Below are 23,535 nucleotides of genomic sequence, written 5' to 3'. Positions count from 1 at the left end.
AAATTGGTAGCTGTTCACTTTATTCATTATACCTAATTTTATACATTATCTATATTTTGTATATATGAAAGGTTTCTTCTTAAAAAGATTACTCTAGGGGCACCTGGGTAGCTTGTTGGTTAAGCATCTGACTTTGGCTCGGGTCATGATCTCAGGGTCTTGGGATTGAGCCCTGCATCAGGCTTCCCTCCCAGCAGGGAGTCTGCTTGTTCCTCTCCTTCTGCCTCTCCCTCATGCTCTGTCTCTCAAATAAATAAAATCTTTAAAAAAAAGATTACCCTATCTGTAGCATAAGTGATAGATTGAAGAGAGACAGGAATGTTAACAGGAAACCTGTTAGATGACAAGAATTTGTTCAGGCAAAAGGTGACATAGATCTAGAAGGCAGCCATAGAGAAGAAAAAGGAGTAGATATATATGGGATATATTTTGGAGGCAAATCACCCTAGCCCAAACCAACTCTAAGCCTGATCCTAACCATTATGCTCTGGTAGAGGTTTGCACCATGTAATGTAGAGCATAGAAAAGGAATATCTAAGTTAGACTAGGAGCTTTGTAGAAGAGATGACAGATCATCTGAGTTTGGGACAATTAGGAGTTCCTTAAGTGATGATTGAGGAATGGCACTCTAGGTGGAAGTAAGATTTATTCAAAGATCTTAAGGCTAAAAGTTGCTGTTTGGGAACTGAGAACACTGAGCATAGCTCAAGCTAAGAGTAAAGGCAGGAGTCAAACATGGAGGGTCAACTGTGCCCACTGAGAGATTGAGACCTTATTCTGAAAATGCAGGAACACTGCCTCCATTTTCTTTCCCTTTGCTGGGAAGAAAGGAAGATCCCTGTAAACAACAAAGCAGAGCACTGATACAATGCTCTCAGATAATCTAGCCACAGGAGGTCCTGATTAAGCTGCTCTGAAAAATGCTTCTCCTCATGCCAATAATCTTTATAAAATGATCACCAAAACCTAAATTTTGTCGAATTACTAAAAGATTAAAATGAAGATGAAAGGGAAAAAATAGGCATAATGGAAGAGAACATGATAGAGATGAAAAAGAAGAAATTGGATCTGAGAGAACATAATTAAATATCACTGGAAGAAGACATACAGCTGGCTAACTGACACATGAAAAGATACTCAACATCACTCATCATCAGGGAAATCCAAATCAAAACTACAATGAGATTACCTCCTCGCCCCTGGCTAAAATTAACAATACAGGGGGAAAAAAACAGGTGTTGATGAGGATGCAAACTGAAAAGGGAACCCTTTTACACTGTTGGTGTGAATGCAAAGTGGTGCAGCCACTCTGGAAAACGGTGTGGAGGTTCCTCCAAAAGTTAAAGATAGAACTACACTATGACCCAGCAATTGCACTAGGTATTTACCCAAAGGATACAAAGATACTGATTTGAAGGGACACATGCACCCTGATGTTTATCAGCAGCAGCATCAACAATAGCCAAATTATGGAAAGAGCATAAATGTCCATCAACTGATAAATGGTTAAAGAAGTTGTAGGATATATATATATGTTTTCCAACCACTGAGCCAAACAGGCAGCCCTGATTTTTTTTAAGAATTTATTTATTTGAAAGAGAGAAAGAGTGATCATAAACATGAACAGGGAGGAAAGAGAGAAGCAGGCTCCCTGTAAGCAGGGAGCCCAATGTGGAGGAGATCAATCCCAGGACCTGGGAATCACAACCTGAGCTGAAGGCAGAAGCTTAGCTGACTGAGCCACTCAGATGCCCTGAAAAGCCAATTTTTAATGTTAAATAAGAAACGCAGCATGGAGTTAAGGTTTGAAGCCCATTAAATTTTATTTTAGTCTCAACTACTATTTATAGGCATAAAGAATCATTTAACTGAGTGTCTATTTCCTTTTCTGAAAAATAAGATACTAGTTATAATAGCCAAAATTGAGTGAGTGCTTATTATGCCAGTCTTACATGTACAAATCTTTGTTCCTTTATTTCCTCATTTACAAAATGCGGATGGTTATAGAAGCTACCTCCTAACTCAGGGTCATGGTAAAGATTAGATGACCTGAAAGGATAGGTAATTTATACAGCATCACATAGCTAGTGAAGTAGTAGAGTTAGGATTTATACCCAGGTAGCCTGATTCCAGAGACTAAGAATATAAGCTTGAAAGATAAAGTGTAAATGAAAGCATTTTGAAATTCAAGTACTTTAGGTGCACCTGGGTGGCTCAGTGGTTGAGCATCTGCCTTTGGCTCAGGACATGATCCCAGAGTCCTGGGATCAATCCCACATCAGGTTCCCTGCAGCGAACCTTCTTCTCCCTCTGCCTATGTCTCTGCCTCTCTCTGTGTGTCTCTCATGAATAAATAAAATCTTAAAAAAAAAAAAAAGAAAAGAAACTCAAGTGCTTTAGACATGTCAGCCTAAACAATAAACCTGCAGATTTATAAATTATTGTGTGTTGTATGTCATTTTTCAATTTGCAACAAAGCAACCATTGTGGATATTCAATTTGTGGATGGTTTAGGTATATGGGTGCTTTTATTTTAGGTTTTGACAAATGAGATAAAATCAGGAAGTTTGTCTTAGGCATTTACATATAACACTTACATGTTATGCTTTTACACTGGCCCATTTTAATTTGTCTGACAAAGGTAGAAAATCATGAAGACCACGCAACAAGACAAAGAAGGATCAATGGCAGAAACCTTAGATGATTAATAGCATTATAGAATCATAAAATAAGTTATGCCCGCATTTAGAGTAATCAAAGGAGATTGTACAGAAACCTCTAGCAGAAATATGAACTTGGGGGATCCCTGGGTGGCGCAGCGGTTTGGCGCCTGCCTTTGGCCCAGGACACGATCCTGGAGACCCGGGATCGAATCCCACGTCGGGCTCCCCGTGCATGGAGCCTGCTTCTCCCTCTGCCTATGTCTCTGCCTCTCTCTCTCTCTCTCTGTGTGACTATCATAAATTAAAAAAAAAAAAAGAAAAAATAAATATGAACTTGTTAATAAATCAGTAAATATTTTCTTAAAAAGAAATATAATACATGTCTCAAATGGGGGCAAAGTCCTTTAGCTTAGTAATTTCCAAGTGAGCCAAGTTTGTTATTAAACACTTTTATGAGTACCATAACTATAAAATTCAGGAAGTCAAGGCTATACTTCTTTAGCAGAAGCAAAGTTTATACCCTCTTGGGTGGAATGTTTTAAATTATGCCCTTGAGCTATCTATAAAGCCTACAAATGACAGAGTGAAAAATGACCTGTTTGGGGCTGAGAATCTGTTGCAAAAGAAGCATACAGTTTGCAAAATGCCATACAAGGAAGTATAGGGCCTCCGAAGAGGTGTTTCATTATCAAATCATTTAATATGAGGACTCACAGGATCTTAGAGATTATCTTTTGGTCTAGAACCTCAGTTTGGAATCTCTGGAAGATTATGGGACACCCTTGAACTGAGCAGCTCATTAGTGGCCGAGCCAAGAAAGGAGGCCTTTTTTTTTCCAAAGCAACTGTTCATACATCTGGTAGTTTCATGTACATCTGATAGCTAAAACTCTTCTATGAGCAATGTTGAATATACACAGCAGAGTTGCATCACAAACTACAGAATTCAATGACCTCCTTCAGCACCAGTCAGGATGGATGATACAAATGGGTTTTGGTGTTACTCAATTAAGTTCCAAAGTCAGGCAAAAAATGGATTATAACCAATATCCTTGGAAATTCGTTAGGGAAGCATCACTTCCAAGACCCAAACAGCTCCTCTTCATCAGCATAGCAGAGTGGGTTTTCATTCCAGGATGGGAAGAGATTGCTGTTTCTTTGGTTGAGAACCAAATTAAGTAGTTGGCTTGCTTTAGGAGCCATGTTGTAAGATAAATGCACATCCTTGAACGCTAGACTCATCCTCAGCTCATGAGATGCTCACACTTTAGGAACCGTGAAGAAACTAGAACTGGCTGGGAGAGCTGATTCTCCTCCTCATCCTCTGCTCACGTCAGGGCGCAGGTTCTTTGCATTGAAAGGCCAGCCTCTCACAGGCACTTCTACATTGTTTTCTTTCCTCCTCTTCTACTTTCTCCCACCTTCTTTTCCTCCCCACCCCCACCCTTCCTCACCTCTGCCCTTTTTGTCCATTCCCCCCTCACTCTGACACTCTGCATCTACTTTTAACTTGAATTCAAATGTTAAGTGTAATAGGGTTTAAATCAGTCTATGTATGTTTGTTCCTGCCATATAGGAAGTACTGTGCCAGTCAGTTCTTTTTTTTTTTTTTTTTGCCAGTCAGTTCTTAATGTAAAGGTAATTTTTCCTAGTGGTTAAAAACTCAGAAACCATACTACCCAGGTCTAAATCTGGTTCAGCCACTAATAAGCTGTGTGACCCAGGACACACAGGACTTAAATTCTCTGTGCCCTTGTTTTCCTCTCCTGTATAATGGGTATGATAAAAATAGGATCTTTGTTGTGTGATTGTTATGAGGATTAAGCGAATTATCATATATTTAAAGTGCTTAGGACAGGGATGCCTGAGTAGCTCAGCAGCTGAGCATCTGCCTTCAGCTCCGGCTCCGGGAGTCTCACAGGGAGCCTGCTTCTTCCTCTGCCTATGTCTCTGCCTCTCTGTGTGTCTTTTATGAATAAATAAATAAAATCTTTTTTTAAAAAAGTACTTAGGACAGAGCAAGGTAGGTACATAGAGGAGTGTATCTATTGTTATGTGATGCCTGGATATTTCAGGTTACCTAGACTAGGAACTCAATTTTGACAGTTCCGAATAATTGTGTATGCTAGTTTAGTTTCTCCTCTTCTGTCTCCCTTCTTCCTGGCATACAGTGATCACTTACAAGGCTCGGAGGGCTGAATGACTGTCCCGTACAAAACTGAAAGCAACTGCAGTACTTACACAGAGCCCAAAGGCAGGGTGATAAGAGGGGTGACTCTTCTTACTAGTTGTGTGACCTTGGACAGATGACTTTAACCTTTTGAACGTTAGTATCTCCGGTTGCAAATCATATACGAAAAGAGCACTATCTATGTCACAGAGTGGCTATGAGGATCAAAAAAGATACATGTACCAATATTCCATAAATTATTAGGTAGTGTGAAAGTATAACAAATTGTTATTAGTAGCCATAATTTAAGTAGAGGCTGAGGCTATTGTTGTTGCTATCAAGAGTGTCTGAAGAAATCAAGACAACTATTTCCTGAATTTCCACAGCAATACTTTACCATAGGAATCTGTTGGCAGGGGTGCCAGATCTCCACAATTTTTTTCTTAACATGTGCATAATTCTCTGAGAACTCAAGTGTCAGGGAATTCACAGTAGTGTCCTCCATGTCTTCCCATATTCTGTCAGTGAAAACTACCCGTGCTCTATGTTGTTTGCTCTGGAATCACCTTGTGTTGCAGAGAAGACTCTTGAAGAAAGATCTCCGGAGTGTTAAAGAGTTTGTGGTACACTATGGATGCCCTGTTTCTTTAAAGATGTGTTGTCTTCTTTAAAGATGTGAGTTTATTCAAAGGGGAAAATGTGATTTTCATCGCAGGCTTGTCAGCATTTTAAATAATGCAGGGTCTCTGATGGAAGGGAATGGGGATTATGATTAACTTGTGCCTGATATTAAGCATCATTTCATTAAACTAGATTAAATTGTCTCTTGATTTCTTATTATAATGAAATGCCTGCATTAGTCAGGATAGGCTGAGTTATGCTGCAGTAGCAAATTAATCCTAAAGCATGGTGGTTTTAATACAAGGGTCTATTTCTCACTTACCTGTGAACAGGTAGCTCTGTTCTACATAGCTACTCAGAATCCCAGGCTGGCAGATGCTCTAACATCTCTCCACAGTTGCCATGTCAGGGAAAAAAGAATCTAAAGAACATGCACCCATTCTGCTTTGCTTTGCCCAGAACTGACACTGTTATTTCTACCCATAGCCCCTTGAGTAGGACTAGTCATATGGACTATCTTGTAGCGGGCAGGGAAGTGTGAGAAGAACAAGGATATTCAGTTAATGATAAATATCTTTGCCACGACCCTCAAGCCCCCAGTCAGTAAGATGCTCTCAGTCACATTCCAGTATCTCTATCCCTGTCCCCCACCCCCAGGACAGTGCAGTGTAGAGAAGCAGTGTGGACTGTAAAGTCAATGTGAGGCCACTGAATCCCAACTCCACCCTATTCTAATTGTGCAAGTTGGAACAAGCTATTTTGTTTCTCTAATCCTCAATTTCCTCATCTATAAAATGAGGATTCCAACGCCTACCTTTTAGGATTGTTGCAATGATAAGAAATTATCTAGGCAAACCCTTTGGCAAAGAGTAATACTCATTGATTATAATCAGAAGAAGAAGGAGCAAATATTTAGGGCAGCAATTCTCAGCTCCAGTACTGCAACACCGCAAGACATCTCGAATGATGTCAAGGAGTGTTGTAACATCTTCAAGATGCTCCCCAACTAAGTTTGTTTTAAATTCCCTTTACTTACTCAAATAAATTGTCTATAGGTCACTAGAAGTAGGATTGGACATCATTCTTGGTGACATATGAGAGAAGTGAAGTTTGTCTTTATTATTCAACCTTTGCCCCTTCTGTGATATCCTCTCCCCTATTCCAGGCCCCAGGCTTTGGATCAGCCCAATAGGAATCCCATCTTAGCCACTCCCTATAAGTTAGTTAGCTCCATTAAAGTTGGGACAGCCATGAGTATTTTGTAAGGGTTGTTTACAGGATCAAATAATGCAGGTAAAATCCTCAGCACAATATAACTAACTGTCCTCTGGCTTACTTCTTCATGGTCATGCCTGAGCTTTGGAGAAGAGGATAGGAGTGAAAATTACAAGAGCTGTTTCATAAAAATCTCCACGAAATAATGAAAGCCCAAGACAATGCTGGGTTGTAACTTAACTAACAGAGATCAGCATGTATTGGGGTAAGAGGATTCTTCTACTCCTAGACATCCAGGATTTAAATTTAAAATTTTTTTTAAAGATTGTATTTATTTATTTGAGAGAGACAGAGGGAGCACAAGCAGGGGGAGGAGCAGAGGGAGAGGAACAGCAGACTACATGTTGAGCATAGAGCCCGAAGCAGGGCTTGATCCCACAACTGTGAGATCATGACCTGAGCAGAAACCAAGAGTCATATCATATGCTTAATCGACTGAACCACCCAGGGCACTCCCCGCCAAATTTTTTTAAGTAAGAAAATTACACATTTTATTTTTTTTAAAAGATTTTACTTATTTATTCATGAGAGACACAGAAAGAGAGAGAGGCAGAGACACAGGCAGAGGGAGAAGCAGGTTCCATGCAGGGAGCCCGACGTGGGACTCAATCCTGGGTCTCCAGGATCAGGCCTTGGGCTGAAGGCGGCGCTAAACCGCTGAGCCACCAGGGCTGCCCCAAAATTATACATTTTATTTTTTTATTTTTATTTTTTTTAATTTGTATTTATTTATGATAGTCACAGAGAGAGAGAGAGAGGCAGAGACACAGGCAGAGGGAGAAGCAGGCTCCATGCACCGGGAGCCTGATGTGGGATTGGATCCCGGGTCTCCAGGATCGCGCCGCGGGCCAAAGGCAGGTGCCAAACCGCTGCGCCACCCAGGGATCCCAAAATTATACATTTTAATTCAGAGTTCTGACTTCTCTTAAAGAATCAGAAAATCTGTGCTCAATGGTAGCAATTAACCCTTTTTTAGACAAAGTTGTGTTCTCCATTTGCCACTGTCCCCACCACTTCCTATTGTTTTACCACTTGCCTATTCCACTGAACTGCTTGACCTCTGTAAGAATTTGACTTTATGACCTCCGGCCAGTAAGTTCAGGAAGTTGGTGATGGTGGCCATAACAGGGGTAAAATTGGCAAAGGAATTTGTAAGCTATTTTCAGTGATTCAAAAAACCTAATGGCAGTGATTTTATTATTAACCTATAAAAGATTGCCCAGGTTAATTAAGTCAAGCACCAGATTTCTTTGCTTTGAAATGGAATTACATCAACTGAGTAATTGTGCTGTAATCATAAAAGAAGTTCAGACTGGCAAGTAGCTATCAATGATGTTTTATTTATTTCTTTATTTTAATTTGAGTAGCTCCATACCCAGTGTGGAACCCAGTGCAGGGCTTGAACTCATAATCCTGAGATCAAGACCTGAGCTGAGATCAAGAGTCAGATGCTTAACTGACTGAGCCACCCAGGCACACCAATATCACTGATGTTTTGAAAATTGGGAAAGCAGATTATTATTACTTAATAAATTCAGGTGCTTGATAGACCAGTTTTGTTTTGTCTTGTTTTTTTCAAAAAATGGGGCCCTAGACGGAGAAAAATAATTATTGTAAAAGGTACCTCTATTGATAGAAAGGTGGAGAAGATAGCAACTGGCTTTGTCACTTCTCCACTGGTATTTGTCAAAAACAGACTATTTATGTTGGAATTTCAAGTAGCTTATGGTAGATAGAGAAGACACTTAGGGAAAGGTTATGGGAGCTTCTTTTAAGTTCTATAATTTCATGTCCTTTTAAGTCAGGTTCTAGGCTGAACTTCTCATTTTAAATAAGAGACACAGTTTGGGGCTGCTTGGGTGGCTGGCTCAGTTGACTAAATGTCCAACTCTTGATTCTAGCTCAGCTCATGATCTCAGGCTCATAAGATCCAGCCCCACCTCAGGCACTGTGCTGGGTGTGGATTCTTTTTCTCCCTCTCCTTCTGCGCCTCATCCCTCTCAATAATAATAATAATAATAATAATAATAATAATAATAACAGACACAATTTTTATTTTTATTTTTTAATATAGATAGATTTATTTATTTATTTATTTATTTATTTATTTATTTATGATAGACACACACACACACAGAGAGAAAGAGAGGCAGAGACACAGAAGGACAAAGAAGCAAGCTCCATGCTGGGAGCCTGATTTGGGACTCGATCCCAGGACTCCAGAATTGCTCCCTGGGCCAAAGGCAGGTGCCAAACCGTTGAGCCACCCAGGGATCCCCAGACACAATTTTTAATAAAGGCTCTGTGTTTTTTTCAAAACCGAAGCAAAATGAAATGCAGTGACCGTTTATGATATTGCCATGCTCTGTTAAAACCACTTAATGTCCCTTGTCTGTGCTAATGTACAAGGTCACAGTAGTTTATAAGGGTGAAGAAATTCTCTACTGATGACCTGTAATACTTAAGGATTGCCATATGTCCTAGAATAAAGCTGATTCATAATTCTACTAGGTAGGGCAAAGGTATTACGTTTTCATTTTTCTTGCCAACTCCTTTCAGCATTTAACTAAACTATTTGGGAATCTTTTGAGCATCACATGCATTAACATGAAATTTAACATGAAAATTAATCCTAATCCTTCTTCTAATTCAACCTCCTTATTTTCCAAAGGCCCAAGAGAGCTTAAAGGACTTGCCCAAGGTAACACAAGCAAGACTGGAATTCGAGTCTCCTGATTCCAAGACCAATTTAATAGGTTTTTCCCATTTCCCATTCCACTTTAAACTATCCCAGTCACTGCCTGAGATCTAGTTTTTTCCATGTAGTCTCTGGACTTCTCCTTAATTGTCTAAACTTTCAGATTTTCACAATCCTCCTACTTTGTTCTTACACTGTTTTCACAAGGCTTCCAAATTCTACTTTGAGAAATCCTGAATGAGGAGCAAGATCTGAAGGCTTCCCCACAAAAACCTGCTGGGGCCTCCAGGAAGACTGAAAAACCTGTAAGTCCCAGTCTTTAATGGTCTCTCCATTCCATGCAGAAGGTTCCAAGGAAGCAGAGAGAAGCCTAACGAGGAGGATGTGTCTGGGTCCCTCTTACACGCAAGACTGTTGGGATTTCATACAATCTGCTCATTTCCTCTCTGCTTCTGTGTCAGTGAGAAACTTTTAACCACTTGGCTGATAGATCTCTTGCTTTCTCTCTTGCTGTGGCACATTTAGCTACTGCAATATTAGACCAAAAATTCTGGTTTTTTCCCCCTAAGTTAGAGGGTGAGCACAGCAGATATCAAAGGTTGTTCTGACCAAGAGGGCCTCTTCTCCTAACCCATCCCACTGTGTGGGACAGCAAAGCAGAGATTCTCAGGGAAAGAGAATGAAGAAATAATGGAAGTAGTGAAGGTTGATGATAAATCAGAAGAGCTGCAATTTAAAACAGAGGTATATGAGAAGAGTATAGGCTGATTCATAATTAATGTTGCTGGATCTAGGCAAACAACTGTGCCAAAAGGGCAAAGGCTGCTTTGTGAGCAGAGCCGTTGGCTAGCCCATGTCCCCGGCAGTTTTCATCTCCATCCCCACACAGAGCTTACAAAGTCAGCGACTGTGTCACCAAACCAGGATGAGATGAGAAAAATAAGGACATATGCTGACTTTTTCATAATGCTAAATTTATTCTGTTTAAAGGAATGCCTTATATTCTGAGATTATATCCTTCCTTTTTTTAGTCCTAAAACATTTCATTTATGAGACGACAGTGAAAGTAGATAATTGATATTATTTATGTACTTCTTTGGCAACTTAAAAATTGATCACTCTATGTTCAGCTCTCCTTTCCATTTTGGTATTGCACTTATTCATGAAACCCAAATGTCCGTCCATTTCCTACCTAGAAAAATACATACTAAATGGTAAATGGTGACCAAGCTTTTTGGAGCAAACCTCCATTAAATAACATATGCTTCAAGGAGAAGACAACAGAATCTTACTTTTCCTTCTTAATAGTTTTCTCCATAAAAATGTTCTGCAAGAATATCAAATTAGTCATCACAGCTACTGTTAAGTGCCTAATGAAACACTTCTTCATAACCTCTGACAATTTGACAGGAGTGAATTTAATAATAGCAATAAATACAGATGGGACTACATTAAATCAAGGAAGTCCTGATGCAAAACTCTTGTTGTGTTGGATGGCATCTCAGCTTTCTCATCTGAAATGAACCAAAAAATCAATTATAATGATGATCATGGCAATAAGAAAAAAAATTCAAAACAAAATCCTCACTCTCAGAAAGAATGCCTTCGTTCTTTTTACTGACTGCTTACTTCTCCAAGGCTGGAGCCAACAGAGTAAAAGGAAGCCCCACAGAGAAGGCAGTGTTCAGAATGAGGACTGTGGCTTCTGACGTCGTTGTGAAGGAGAAGCGGCGTGGCTTCCCCCAGGGTCAGCCCTCTCAGTCATTTACATTATGTAGCTATACAATGCAGGAGCTGGACAGTAGCCCAGAACTTCCTAAGTGGACAACAGGCTTAAGAGCAAGGGTAGTATTCTCAGTTCTAGGCAACCTTCCAATGGAGCCTCGCCTGTCTTCTTCTAAAGTAGAGGCAGATTCTCCTCCACCCTCCATTCTAATCTGAACCTCTTCACCTCCCAGCACCTCCCATCTCAGGAGGAGTTTGCCCAGGATGGGCTTTATGACACACACCACTGTTACCTGTCTGCTCATGGAAAATCATTGACCCCAGCCCAGAGTACTTACAAAGCGGTTTCTCTTTGAGGATCTTCATTCTTTATGCAGAGCTAAAAGCAAACACAGGGGCAATGAGTTTGCCTGCTTTTCTAAGGCTGTAGATAAACATTTTGAATGCATCAATGTGGCTCAAGGGATAGGAAGCCCAAATGTCTGTTAATCTCCTACCAAGAAAAGTACTCATCAATACAGAGGTGGCTGGAAATATAGAACCTCTGCACTGGTGCAGGTCTTATGTTTTTGGCCATACTAATTATTTCTACTAATCCTACAGAGATGTAATTCTTAAACCAAAATGCTTCCAGGATTCTTAGGTAGTTGAATATTTCTTTTTCCTTTCCTTTTCTTCCTTTCTTCCTTTTTCTTTTCCCAGGAAAAAATTTTGCTTTGGATTGGCACCAGGGGGTGGGTGAATTTCTTCTTGGGATACGTTGTTCCCCTGAATCACACCCAGTTACCATATGTTTCAAGAAGAACACCTCTTGCTGCATAACTAACAGCCTAGATCATACAGGTCTTTCCTTAGAGGCTTTCTACCACATTTGCCTCCCTTTGGCACTGGGTGGAGCCAAATGCATGGCATTAACCTATGCATACACATACTCGGCATCAAGCTAACTGACAAGGTTAACCCTTCAACAATTCCAACTTTAGCTCATTACTACCAGGGACTGTGGCTATACTCAGAGGTGAACTGCTGTTCAGTGTCACTTTTTTCATGCAGATCTCTGAATCCACAGTAGATGTTTCTCTGTATGTTTATTTATTGTACCAAAGGTACCATAGCAACAATAAAGGGAAATTTAAAAGAAAGAAAAATCAGCCCCAAATCCCCTATTCCTAACACCACAGCTATTTTCATACAGCTTTTGTCCATATGTATTTCCATTCTTCGCTAAAGCTGTACTCATTGTATGTGTGCCATTTTATTCCATTTTGGTCTTTGGAGAGACTAGATTGTCCAAGTATGGTTCCCAACTCTATAGTCATTTAGATAGCCAGTTTCCTGACTGGATTTAGATGAATTTATACCTCAATAGCTTAGAATATTCAGATACCTTCATTATTCTTTTTCTTCGAGCAATCAGTCCAAAGCACAATGTCAGAAAGACCACAATACACGCGGCAATAATGGGTTCTTTTGGCACAGTCACAGCTCTATCTGTTGGAAATGCAAGCACAAGGAATAGCAACTAACATTTACATGAGTCTAATTTACATACTTCTATGTCCCAGCCATGATGCCTTGCACTTCACATATATCATCCTCTTAATTAAATCCTTCAAACAACCGAATAATACCTACCCAAGTTTTACTCTCTTATTGGTAACCAGATTTGGTATTTTTTCCCCTTCATATTTATTAGGCAAGATAATCCCAACACATAGGATAAACGCTTGTGCTCAAGATCTGTGCTTTCACTTCTAGCTTTGTGTGGCCTCATTTAGAAACTACTCTACTGAGCTATGAAGCCCGGAGAGGTTCATGGCAAACATATTTAGCCTGTGCACCAGCCGCAGAGCACTTAAAGCTGTGAAGGCAGCCCACAGCCAAGAAAATAATAGAGCAGGAAGAAATAAGAAAAACAAGTTGGTTTGGAAGAGCTCCACCCAAAACAGGATCCTGCCCACTTGAAAGCCAATTTGCCAAACTGGCATCCAGCTTGCCATATGAGTTGTGTATATATATATTTTTTTATATCACGGAGCACTTGTGATTCCTTCGTAACCAAGGGGGATGATATAATTCCCTAATCTCTGCATGTAATTTTACAGCCGATTAGAATGACAGGGCCAGGGGACTCCTGGGTGGCTCAGTGGTTGAGTGTCTGCCTTCAGTTCAGGTCATGATCCTGGGGTCCTGGGATCAAGTCCTGCATCAGCCTCCCCGCAGGAAGCCTGCTTCTCCCTCTGCCTCTGTCCTCTCTCTCTCATGAATAAATAAACAAAATCTTTAAAAGAAAACACACACACAAAAGAATGACACGGCTAGGGGTCCCTACCAGCCATGCTTTTGTGGAGAGGTGAATAGCCTCAGCTTCAATAAGCTGCCTCTTCTACCCCTTCTATCCTAGGAGTACTTGGGTTATTTATGGCTTTGGTTTTTAAAGCAAGCGCCCCCTGGGCATACTGTCACTCTGCAGGACAAATTACTGAACACGCCAGTAATCACAGTAATGGGCATTGAACTGCAGTGGCTCTTCCTCCCCACCAGCCACTGTGTTTGTGTCCCAGATCTCCCCGAAGGGGGAGGAAATAAGCCCAGTGGTCACATAGTCTAACACTTCTGGCAGGGGTTCAGTTGGCTTCCTAGGAACTAGCAAGAAAGGCAATGAGTGGGCACAGGGAAGCAAACGACAAAGTGAATAATATTCTAACAAGAAAGAAGAGCCTCAGCTTGTTTGGCTGCTCTGAGCATATTGGCCTCGGACCAGGAAATGTGTGCATGAGCATTTTCTGCATCTGCTATGCCAGGTAACTTGCCTTTCTCTTTTTTGATTTTTTCATAAAAATAAAATTCTGTTTCAACTGATCCATATGATCCAATTAGAACAAGAAGGAACTTATTAAATGTACCCAAACTGAGGCTTTCTTTTTTTTTTTAAGATTTTATTATTTATTTGAGAGAGAGAGAGAGAGAGAGAGAGCACAGTTGGAGAAGGAGAAGCAGACTCCCCACTGAGCAGAGAGCCTAACATGGGGCTAGATCCCAGGACCCCAAGATCACAACCCAAACCAAAGGCAGAAGCTTAACCCACGGAGCCACTCAGGTGCCCCAAATTTTCTAACCAGAAAATTAACTTAGCTTGCCCAAGTTTGCAGATGACATCATCTGATATGTCTCTCAACTTCATAATTGAAGTTTTTTTTTGTTTTTGTTTTTTTTTAATTTTTATTTATTTATGATAGTCTCACAGAGAGAGAGAGAGAGGCAGAGACACAGGAGGAGGGAGAAGCAGGCTCCACGCACCGGGAGCCTGACGTGGGATTCGATCCCCGGTCTCCAGGATCGCGCCCCGGGCCGAAGGCAGGCGCTAAACCGCTGCGCCACCCAGGGATCCCCATAATTGAAGTTTTAACATGAAAGCAAACTTTAACGATTTTTTTAGTATGCCTGTATATTCAGCAACTAAAATTGACAGTTAAGGGTCTTAATTAATGTTTTTTTTCAAATTAGAAGAGATGTTATCTAAGAAAACTTGACTACTTTAATCAAACTTTCAGAATCTGTATCAAAAAAAAACAAGTTATTTTTGAACTTGGATTCAGTTAATAGCAGCAAAGAATGATTGACAGCCTTGACTACTGCCAATTTCTATCTCACACTGTCCTGCTTGTTTCAACACCCGAAAATTTCCAGGGCTGGGGCACTGCCTAAAAAAGCCCTCAAGACTCAACATCCTCTACGGGTCTTCTGTGCTGTGCTTAGACTGCGGCTTTCTTTATCCTGGTACCAAGATGGTTGTTCCTATTTCAGTCATCACAGCTGCATTCTTGAGAGTTTCTTTTCATGCTGCTCACCTCAGGGTCAATTTTTGCCACAATCACCAGTGGTACGTGGAGGTGGGGGAACACTGGTCTGCGTTCCGTTTGCTCTCTGACCTCATTTCTTTCTACTGTCTTCCTTGCTTTCTCTGCTCAGGTCCCCTTTCTCTTCTTGTATGAATGAGAAATATGAGGAGGGAAGAACACTTGGAACTTCATTTGTTCCCTGTTATTAATTGCAGGTGTGAAGAATCTGGGTAGATGAAGCATGAAGCCAAGAGAAAGACCTTTCAGGAACCATCTTCCCCCTCCCTCCTTACTGCTTAGCCTATAGATTACAATTTCAGGGATAAGAATGATTTTAGAGATTCATTTTCTTATCTATTTATCTTTCTCTTGGTGTTTCTGACTTCTCTTTCTGGTTGTCATTGGCTGTAAACTCAAAAGTCCAGTTCCAACGAACCTTGTTGCCCAGGAGAATTCATGAAAAGTACTCCTCCCTAAATGCTGACCAGAATTTTTTCCCCCACTTGGTTCTAAAAAGGACCTTTGCTCAAAAAGCAGCGTTTCATATGGAATGGGCATCCCAAATGGAAGATTTGGAATTCTTAGTGGGAATTCCTTGGATAGGGATGACTCACTAAAGAAAAGCATAGCTACTAATCACAACTGTCATCATCATTAATTGCCACAAAAACACTTATGAAAACCTATTCTGACTTTTTGCGAGTTACTATTACTTAAAAAGAGAGTTACCAGAGAGAGAGAGAGAGTTACCTTTGACGATGAGGTGAAAGTCCTTGGTCTCCATTTGCAGAGATGAATTTGCAACACAGTTGTAGGTTCCATTGTCAGATTTCTTGACTTTGGTGATTGACAGTTGAAGAGACTCACTTGTCTGGTGGACTTGGTGATTTTTCTCTAAATTCAGGATATCACTATTTTTGTGCCACATCATTTGAGCCTGGGGGTTGGATCTCACATTGCAAACCAACTTCACATCACTGCCTTCCTCAACTGTTTGAAAGTCGTCTCCACTTAGAATAGGAGGAACTGCAAGACTCAAGCATTTTGGTTAAATTAGCAGATAAACAGTAATTTACTATCAGTGTTCAAGATTTCCCTTCAGTCCATCTCATGGAGTAATTCATTAATTTGACAAAAATTTATTGAAGGGCACCTGGGTGGCTCAGTGGTTGAGGGTCTGCCTTCAGCTCAGATCATGATCCCAGGGTCCTAGGATCAAGCCCCACATTGGTATCCCCGCAGGAAGCCTGCTTCTCCCTCTACCTATGTCTCTGCCTCTCTCTCTCTGAGTCTCTCATGAATAAATAAATAACTTTTTAAAAATTTGTTGAGTATCTACTCTGTGCCAAGTGTTGGACTAGGAACTGGGGATACAATGGTAAATTATATACATCCAGTTCCAAACCTCATAGAACTTTTATGTGGTACAGAAGATAAACCATGAAACAAATGTATATAATAATGAATCTGGGGGTGCCTGAGTGGCTCAGTCAGTTAAGTGTCCAACTCTTGGTTTCAGCTCTGGTCATGATCTCAGGGTGGTGGGATCCAACCCTATATGGGCTCCACGCTCAGGGAGGAGTCTGCCTGAAGATTCTCTCCCTCTGCCCCTCCTCCCACTTCCACGCATGAGCACTCTCTCTGTCTCTCAAATAAATAAATCTTTCTTTAAAATAATGAATCTGTACCAAGTAGACAATTTATAACACTACCTAAAAGTATAAGCCTTGAGTCTTTGCTCTCTGAAACCCATCTCTACTAATATGTTGGAGAAAAGAGTATAATATGAAGAAAGCAGAAATTGCAGTTATTCGTAATTCCATCCATGCCACTTACTCTGACCTTGGGAAAGTTACTTAACTGCTACGTAACCGCTCAGTTTCCTCATCTAGAAAAGTGGGATATTACCTACCTCACAAGGGGTTGTAAAGATTAAATGACATAATGCCTACAAAGAATTTACCACAGTGCTAATAACCATTATTGTGGTGGTGGCAGTGGCCACGGTGGTTTTGTGGTGTCCTCACATCCTCTGTTTTTGCATTTCATCTAACCACATTTGCCCTGGCTACATTTACCAGTACCTATTTGCATTTCCTCAGTGATCCTCTAGAAATAATCTCCTCCCAGAAAGTGTTCCAATGGTGGCAACTCTGACATCCATGGAAAGTATGATCTTCTGAGTCTCTCTCATTCCTCTGTTAAAGCAAGTCCTTAGTCCCTCTATGATAAGAGCAGTCATTGAGACATAGATACTTGAACACATTTATCCTCACCAAATAATTCCAGCCCTCACCCCCACACGGCTTTCCAACATCCAAGGGGAGAAATGGCTGAGCTCTTTCTCTTCTCCATGCCCCTTGCTTTTCTGGTCAAGGTGCTGAAGATTAATAAAGTGCTTGAAAAGTGGGTAGTAGGAAAGAGATAGAGGTGGAGAAGAGGAAAAAGGAAGCTTGTATAATCTGTGCACTGAATAATTAGACCATGAGTAGGCTGTGCTATTAATAACTCTTTCTGAAGAATGACATTTTGTTGCTCTTTGGAATGAGCTTGAAATTCTGTATCCATATCCAACAAGAATGTTACATGGTATTCAGATATGTAGGAAGCTGCTAGAATAGATAACACTATTACCAAATATATCATAGGACCTGTGGACATGCCCTATTAGTTGTTCCTTTTTATTTAACTATTTAAAATTAATTTTGAAGTCTATCAACTATACATGAGTATTCTTTTTTGCAAAAATTAGTACATTTCAGATAAAGTTAAGGTCGTCTTTGATTCCATCTTGTTCACTTTCTAGCTCCCCAAAGATATCCACTGCTATGAGTTTGATGTAAATCCTTGCAGATCTTTTTTTTATCAGATCTTTTTTTAAAAATCATTTTTATACATATAATGTACCAATAGGAAATACATCATATTGTTTTAGAAGGCTTACATAAAAGACTTTATTCTCTCAATAGCTTGTATCTTTTCGAGATATATCCACATTGAACCATAGAGACCTAGCTCATTGTTTTAGAGCGCTACAGTGTAATATAGGACACTTTAATCATTTTACTTCATGGGCATTCTTTTTTTTTTTTCTTCAGGGTGAGGGGGTGGAAGGGTAGAAGGAGAAGGAGAGAGAGAATCTTAAGTAGGCTCCACACCCAGCACAGAGCCCCACACAGGGCTCCCCATGGGGCTCAACACAGAGTTCTTAGCAGGGCTCATGGGGAGGCTCAATCTCACAATCCTGAGATCACAACCTCACAACCTGAGCCAAAATCAAGAGTCAATCACTTAACCAACTGAGCCACCCAGGAACCCCTAGCCAAACCAATTTTAAAAAGGTAAATAAACCAATAGAAAAAATGGGCAAAGGACATGAGCAGGCATTTCACAGAAAAGAAACATAACAGCCAATACACTTATGAAAGGGTGGACACCCTCATTCTTAATTTGGAAAATGAAAATAAAATTTCAAATCAGGCTGGCAAGTTCTTAGAGTTTGAGGGTACTCAGTGCTCACGAGGGTGTGGGGAAATAGGCACCCTCATGCATTGTTGCAGGAGCATAAATAGGGCAATTAGGCAACACCAAACAAATGTTAAAATACACACCCTCTTTAGTCCCAAATTTCAAGTACCACTTAATATAGGGCAGACAGCACAGACTGACTAGCAGTTTCTCCCCCCTCACTCACAAATGACATTCAGCACCACGGAAACGGACACCGACTGATTTCTCTGCAGTTTGCAGGTAAAGGTGACTCCGTTGTCATCTTCACTGATGGAGGAGACACACACAGAGCTGGAATTGATTTTGTTTCCAGATTTCAAGTCCACTGTCCCCTCTTCTCGGTACCAGAGAAGTTCTTCCTCTCTGGTGTGGTTTTGAACAGCACATTTCAGAGATTCTTGGGAGCCGAGCCAAGTGTCCAAGATATAGTTCTCAGTTCTATCATTCACAGTTAGAACAGAACCTGGGAGGGCAGGAAGAAACCATTAACACAAAATGAAAGATCTAAGTGGCATAAACAGGGGATTGGTTAAATAAATCACATTACACCAGTACAATGAACTACTCTACAATAATTAAAAAGTCATAGTGATCTATACAATTTTACAAGGGAAAAGTTTCAGAATGTATTATTAACTTAAAAAAAGGAAAATGTTAAAATGATGGTTACCAGATTTTGCTGCACGTTGGAATCACTTGGGGAATCTTTAAAAGCATACTGATGCTTGATTTCCACCCTCAGACATTATGATTTATTGATATGAGTGCAATCTGGGCATTGCATTTGCAAAAAGCCTTCAGGCGATTCTAATGTGCAGTGAAGTTTCAGAACTACTATGCACAGAACTATCCCATTTACACACACATACACACACATGCATGCACACATACATGCATTTATGAGGAAAAATCTTGGGGAAAATCTCACTGGGTATACTGAGTAGGATTGATAAAAATAGAGAAAAAGGTAAAAAAAAAAACAAAAAACCCTTTCCAGACTTAAATTGTTTATGTGAAAGTAGCAAAGGGAGTTGAAAGTAACAAAGGGAGGGGGTGGGAGAGGAAAATGCAAATGAAAAAGGACTATAGTAAAATTGAAACATACTTAAGATACAACTTTAGGAGAATAGGCATAATGTAAAGTACATCTATAATAATTACTATAAATATATAAAAATTGAACATAAAATTGAATATGGGCAGAAGCCAATCTGAAAAGCTTTCTGATTAAGTGTGACAGGATTGAGGAAATTTTGGTTCTGCATTTCTTATGTCTTATTTGGGCAGTGCAGTAAAATAATTGATGTTTAAATAGCTATGGTTTGAGGGTAGTCGAGTTGTGGTGGAAGGATAATCAGGATATATAGCAGTTGGTTTTCATCTCTGATTTCCAGAAATCCATTCACTGTAACACACCTGAATTTCAGTTCTTACTTTCTTGGTTCAGGACCAAGTAACCACAGCTAAAAATGACGTTAGCTGCCACAGACTTGTTTTCTACAGAACATTTGTTAATACAGTCTGTAAACACATGAACTTTTCCTTTAAAATGCACAAAGTACTGGTGAAAACTATGTGATTGCTGCCTAGTATTTTTCAAAAATCTGGAAGAATATATATCAAAATGTTGTTGAGTGATTATCTCTGGATGATGGGACTTGGTTTTCTTCATTCTTTTTTTTATTAAAGATTTTAATTTTTTTAGAGAAGGATTGAGAGAGAGAGAGAGAACATGACATGTGCACATGCGTGCAGGGTAGAGAGGGGCAGAGAAAGAGGGAGAGAGAAAGAATCCCAAGCAGACTCCCTGCTGAGCTGGAGCCTGACACAGGCCCATCCCATGAAATTAAGAGTCAGACACTCAACCAACTGAGCCACCCAGGCACACCTTCTTTATTCTTTTATATATTCCCCCCCCCCTTTTTTTTTTTACAATGACTACATATTACTTTTAAAATTGGGGTTTGGAGAGATCTACTTCCAGGGTGGGGTGGAGAACAAATGCAGGGAAGATTTTCCTGAAGCAGTATGCTCAAATAGACATTAGAACTTATTTTGGATGTCATTAGAAATGAAATGCATTGGGATCCCTGGGTGGCTCAGCAGTTTAGCGCCTGACTTTGGCCCAGGGCACGATCCTGGAGTCCTGGGATCGAGTCCCATGTTGGGCTCCCGGCATGGAGCCTGTGTCTCTGCCTCTCTCTCTCTCTCTCTATGTCTACCATGGATAAATAAATAAATAAATCTTTTTAAAAAAATAATGAAATGCATTATAAAGTTAAAAAGTTGTTTTAAAAAGTAGAAAAATTTTGGCTGCGGCTCTGGAGATAACAGAATATTTACTCTACCTTGCCATATCAGAGCCATAAACAATTTTTCCATTTAACATTTTATCATGTTGTCTGACTCCCGTTCTCTGAGTCATACCAACTGTGTATCTGGTGATTTGGATTTTGGATTTTCCCAGAGCCAACTGATCATGTTTTAATCAGAAATTTTTCTTTATTTACAAAGAGACCAAAGGAATATTATTAACTTACTTGTCACCTCACGTGGAAGAAACAAAATTGCTAAGAGAAGAAATCTGCACATTTTCATTAGTTCCCTGATGTTCCACGCCATCTTTAACAAATTTACTTCTGATCTGCTGGGGAAAAAAGGGTGTAGTTGGTTCTGAACTTTGGTCTACACTGAGTTTATGAACCTTCCTCTTGTCTATCTTGCATTTAAAATAAAATCCCAGATGAGTCATCCCAGCTGTAACAGTACTTTTTCTAGTTTTTAATTAAACAATCTTGCTCTGATTACTGAGTTCAAAGTACCTTCAGTATTAAAGATTTTTTTAAGGCAAGAAAATGAAAACCACAAAGATATAGGCTATAGGATATAGGGCAGCCATGGGGAAGCCCTCGAGAGGGTAGAAGCAGTCTTCCCTGGAGAAATGGATAGAATGTCATTTTAACAGAAAGAGAAAATAAACTTGCTTCATTCACAGACAGTCTCTACTGAACTGTAGTAATTCTGGTTTTGAAAGCCCCTCTTAGGGATCCCTTGGTGGCTCAGTGGTTTAGTGCCTGCCTTCGGCCCAGGGCGTGATCCTGGAGTCCCAGGATCCAATCGCATATCGGATTCCGTGCATGGAGCCTGCTTCTCCCTCTGCCTGTGTCTCTGCTTCTCTCCCTCTCTCTGTGTCTCTCATGAATAAATAAATAAAAATCTTAAAAAGAGGGATCCCTGGGTGGCGCAGCGGTTTGGCGCCTGCCTTTGGCACAGGGCGCGATCCTGGAGACCTGGGATCGAATCCCACGTGGGGCTCCCGGTGCATGGAGCCTGCTTCTCCCTCTGTCTATGTCTCTGCCTCTCTCTCTCTCTCTCTCTCTCTCTGTGACTATCATAAATAAATAAAAATTTAAAAAAAATCTTAAAAAGAAAAAAAAATAAAGCCTCTCTTGGGTCGTTTTGTAAAAGTTGCTCGCTGCTAAAGAGAGTTTTTGAGACCCCCTCCAAATCCCATAGACTCAAATGGTTCATAACTTAGAAAAGATTCAGTTGTAGTATGGTCTCTAATCTTAAACCAAGTTAATCTCTCTTCTTTCTCCACTCCCACCACCATCACCCCCCTCTTATATGCGTTCCCTTTAACCCAGTGTAAACTAAAAATAATAGATAATAAAGTCCTCCTTTTTTTCCTGCTATGCTTTTGCTTCTGTCATCTGCCTCCCTAGATACTTTCCACTTCATCTGGGAAAAACATGCATTCGTTGACCTCCCTTCAAGAGTACCGCTATGAATATGGTAGAAACACAAGTTGAATGATTCCTATGCAACAGGCACTGTGCTAAACCCTTTACATACATTCTTTCAATCCCCGTGAAGTCCCTAGCAACCCTCTTGAGGTCATTTCTAAATGTTTGGAGAGATTACATAATTTGCCCAAGATCCCAAAGGCAGTAAATGTCAGGGCTAGGATTCAAACCCCAGACTCCCAAGGCCAGGCTCTTAACCATCCCATTGCATCCACTGATATTCTTCTCCATTAAGAAGCTGCTGTTAGGGGCACCTGGATGGCTCAGCAGTTGAGCGTCTGCTTTCAGCTCAGGTTATGATCCCAAGGTCCTGGGATCGAGTCCTGTTCATAGGGATCCTGTTTCTCCCTCTGCTAAGTCTCTGCCTCTCTGTGTGTGTCTCTCATGAATTAAAGAAGAAGCAGCAGCTGCCGTTAATCCCTTCTGAGCCCTGGCCTCTCCACAGGGGGACATGGAGTTTTGTCCCTTTAATATAAATATTAACATTCAAGAGCTGAAACATCCCTAGGACTTCTGTAGACAGGCTCTGCTCCTCCCCATCCCAAGCCTGTCCTGACAGGAGCAAGCTTCACTCCTGCCAGACTCACCCTTTCTGACTGGTAACCTTACATCAATATTTCCACAAAATGTAGTTAGTACCAACATCAATTCTTTTTGTAATTTTAAAACTTTGCCAAAAAGATTTCTATCAAGGCACTCCAATGGTGATGACCTCAGAATTTGGTCATTTGTAGAGTTTTCTCAAGCACTGACCACCGAAGGTGCCTAATAAGAACTGAGTAAGTGTATGGGCTCCTTGGCAGACCCTGCTCTACCCTAGTAATTAAGGAGAAGGATCAACATCTCCCCTCCCCTTCCACCACACCAGCCAGCATCTTTTAAAAATGAATTTCCCTTACTTGGCTTGTTCTAAATTTTCACAACTCTCTACTCTTCATACAAGACAAAGTTTTACTGCTTACCTGCCGAGCTCTGAAAAGCTGACTTCCTTGGCCAATCGTTCCTTCATCTGGAACCCCAAATCCTTTCCCTGTTACCATCTTTATAATACTTGCGTTTAAACACTTTATGACAGTAGGGTCAAGCAAACAAAATAAATTGGGTTCAAAGTCTCTTTCTTTTTATGGATTCTTAGAGAAGACACTAACTAGGAAAGACATCTTCAACTCTAAGTTTTCATGTGTACCCAAATTACCAGATGGGACCAGATATTACTAAGGATGTAA

General features: G+C 40.4%; 1 protein-coding gene across 1 annotated transcript; it reads right to left on the bottom strand.

Moving 5' to 3' along the window:
- Window positions 1–10,822: 10,822 nt before the first annotated feature.
- TMIGD1 (transmembrane and immunoglobulin domain containing 1) lies at window positions 10,823–23,290 on the bottom strand. The gene is made up of 7 exons (XM_041723993.1): window positions 23,272–23,290; window positions 21,044–21,147; window positions 18,688–18,966; window positions 15,744–16,019; window positions 12,539–12,642; window positions 11,490–11,530; window positions 10,823–10,940 (listed from the first exon to the last, which is right to left on the bottom strand). Exons 2-7 carry the CDS (start codon window positions 21,123–21,125, stop codon window positions 10,937–10,939), a joined length of 786 nt encoding a protein of 261 aa, XP_041579927.1. The 5' UTR covers window positions 21,126–21,147; window positions 23,272–23,290; the 3' UTR covers window positions 10,823–10,936.
- Between the last annotated feature and the right edge of the window lie 245 nt (window positions 23,291–23,535).

This window comes from Vulpes lagopus, chromosome 12 (genome assembly GCF_018345385.1).
Source record: "Vulpes lagopus strain Blue_001 chromosome 12, ASM1834538v1, whole genome shotgun sequence".
Taxonomy (NCBI): domain Eukaryota; kingdom Metazoa; phylum Chordata; class Mammalia; order Carnivora; family Canidae; genus Vulpes; species Vulpes lagopus.
Note: the sequence above shows the minus strand (reverse complement) of the source record. Positions and strands in the feature narration are given on the sequence as shown.

Bases quoted from the DNA above. Each gene is read 5' to 3' on its own strand.
- TMIGD1 (XM_041723993.1), bottom strand. From the start codon at position 21,125: ATGGCGTGGAACATCAGGGAACTAATGAAAATGTGCAGATTTCTTCTC. The intron at 18,967-21,043 runs GTAAGTTAATAA...CTGCCCTCCCAG, and splicing joins TCTTCCACGTGAGGTGACAA to GTTCTGTTCTAACTGTGAAT. The intron at 16,020-18,687 runs GTGAGTGAGGGG...TGAGTCTTGCAG, and splicing joins CGTGGTGCTGAATGTCATTT to TTCCTCCTATTCTAAGTGGA.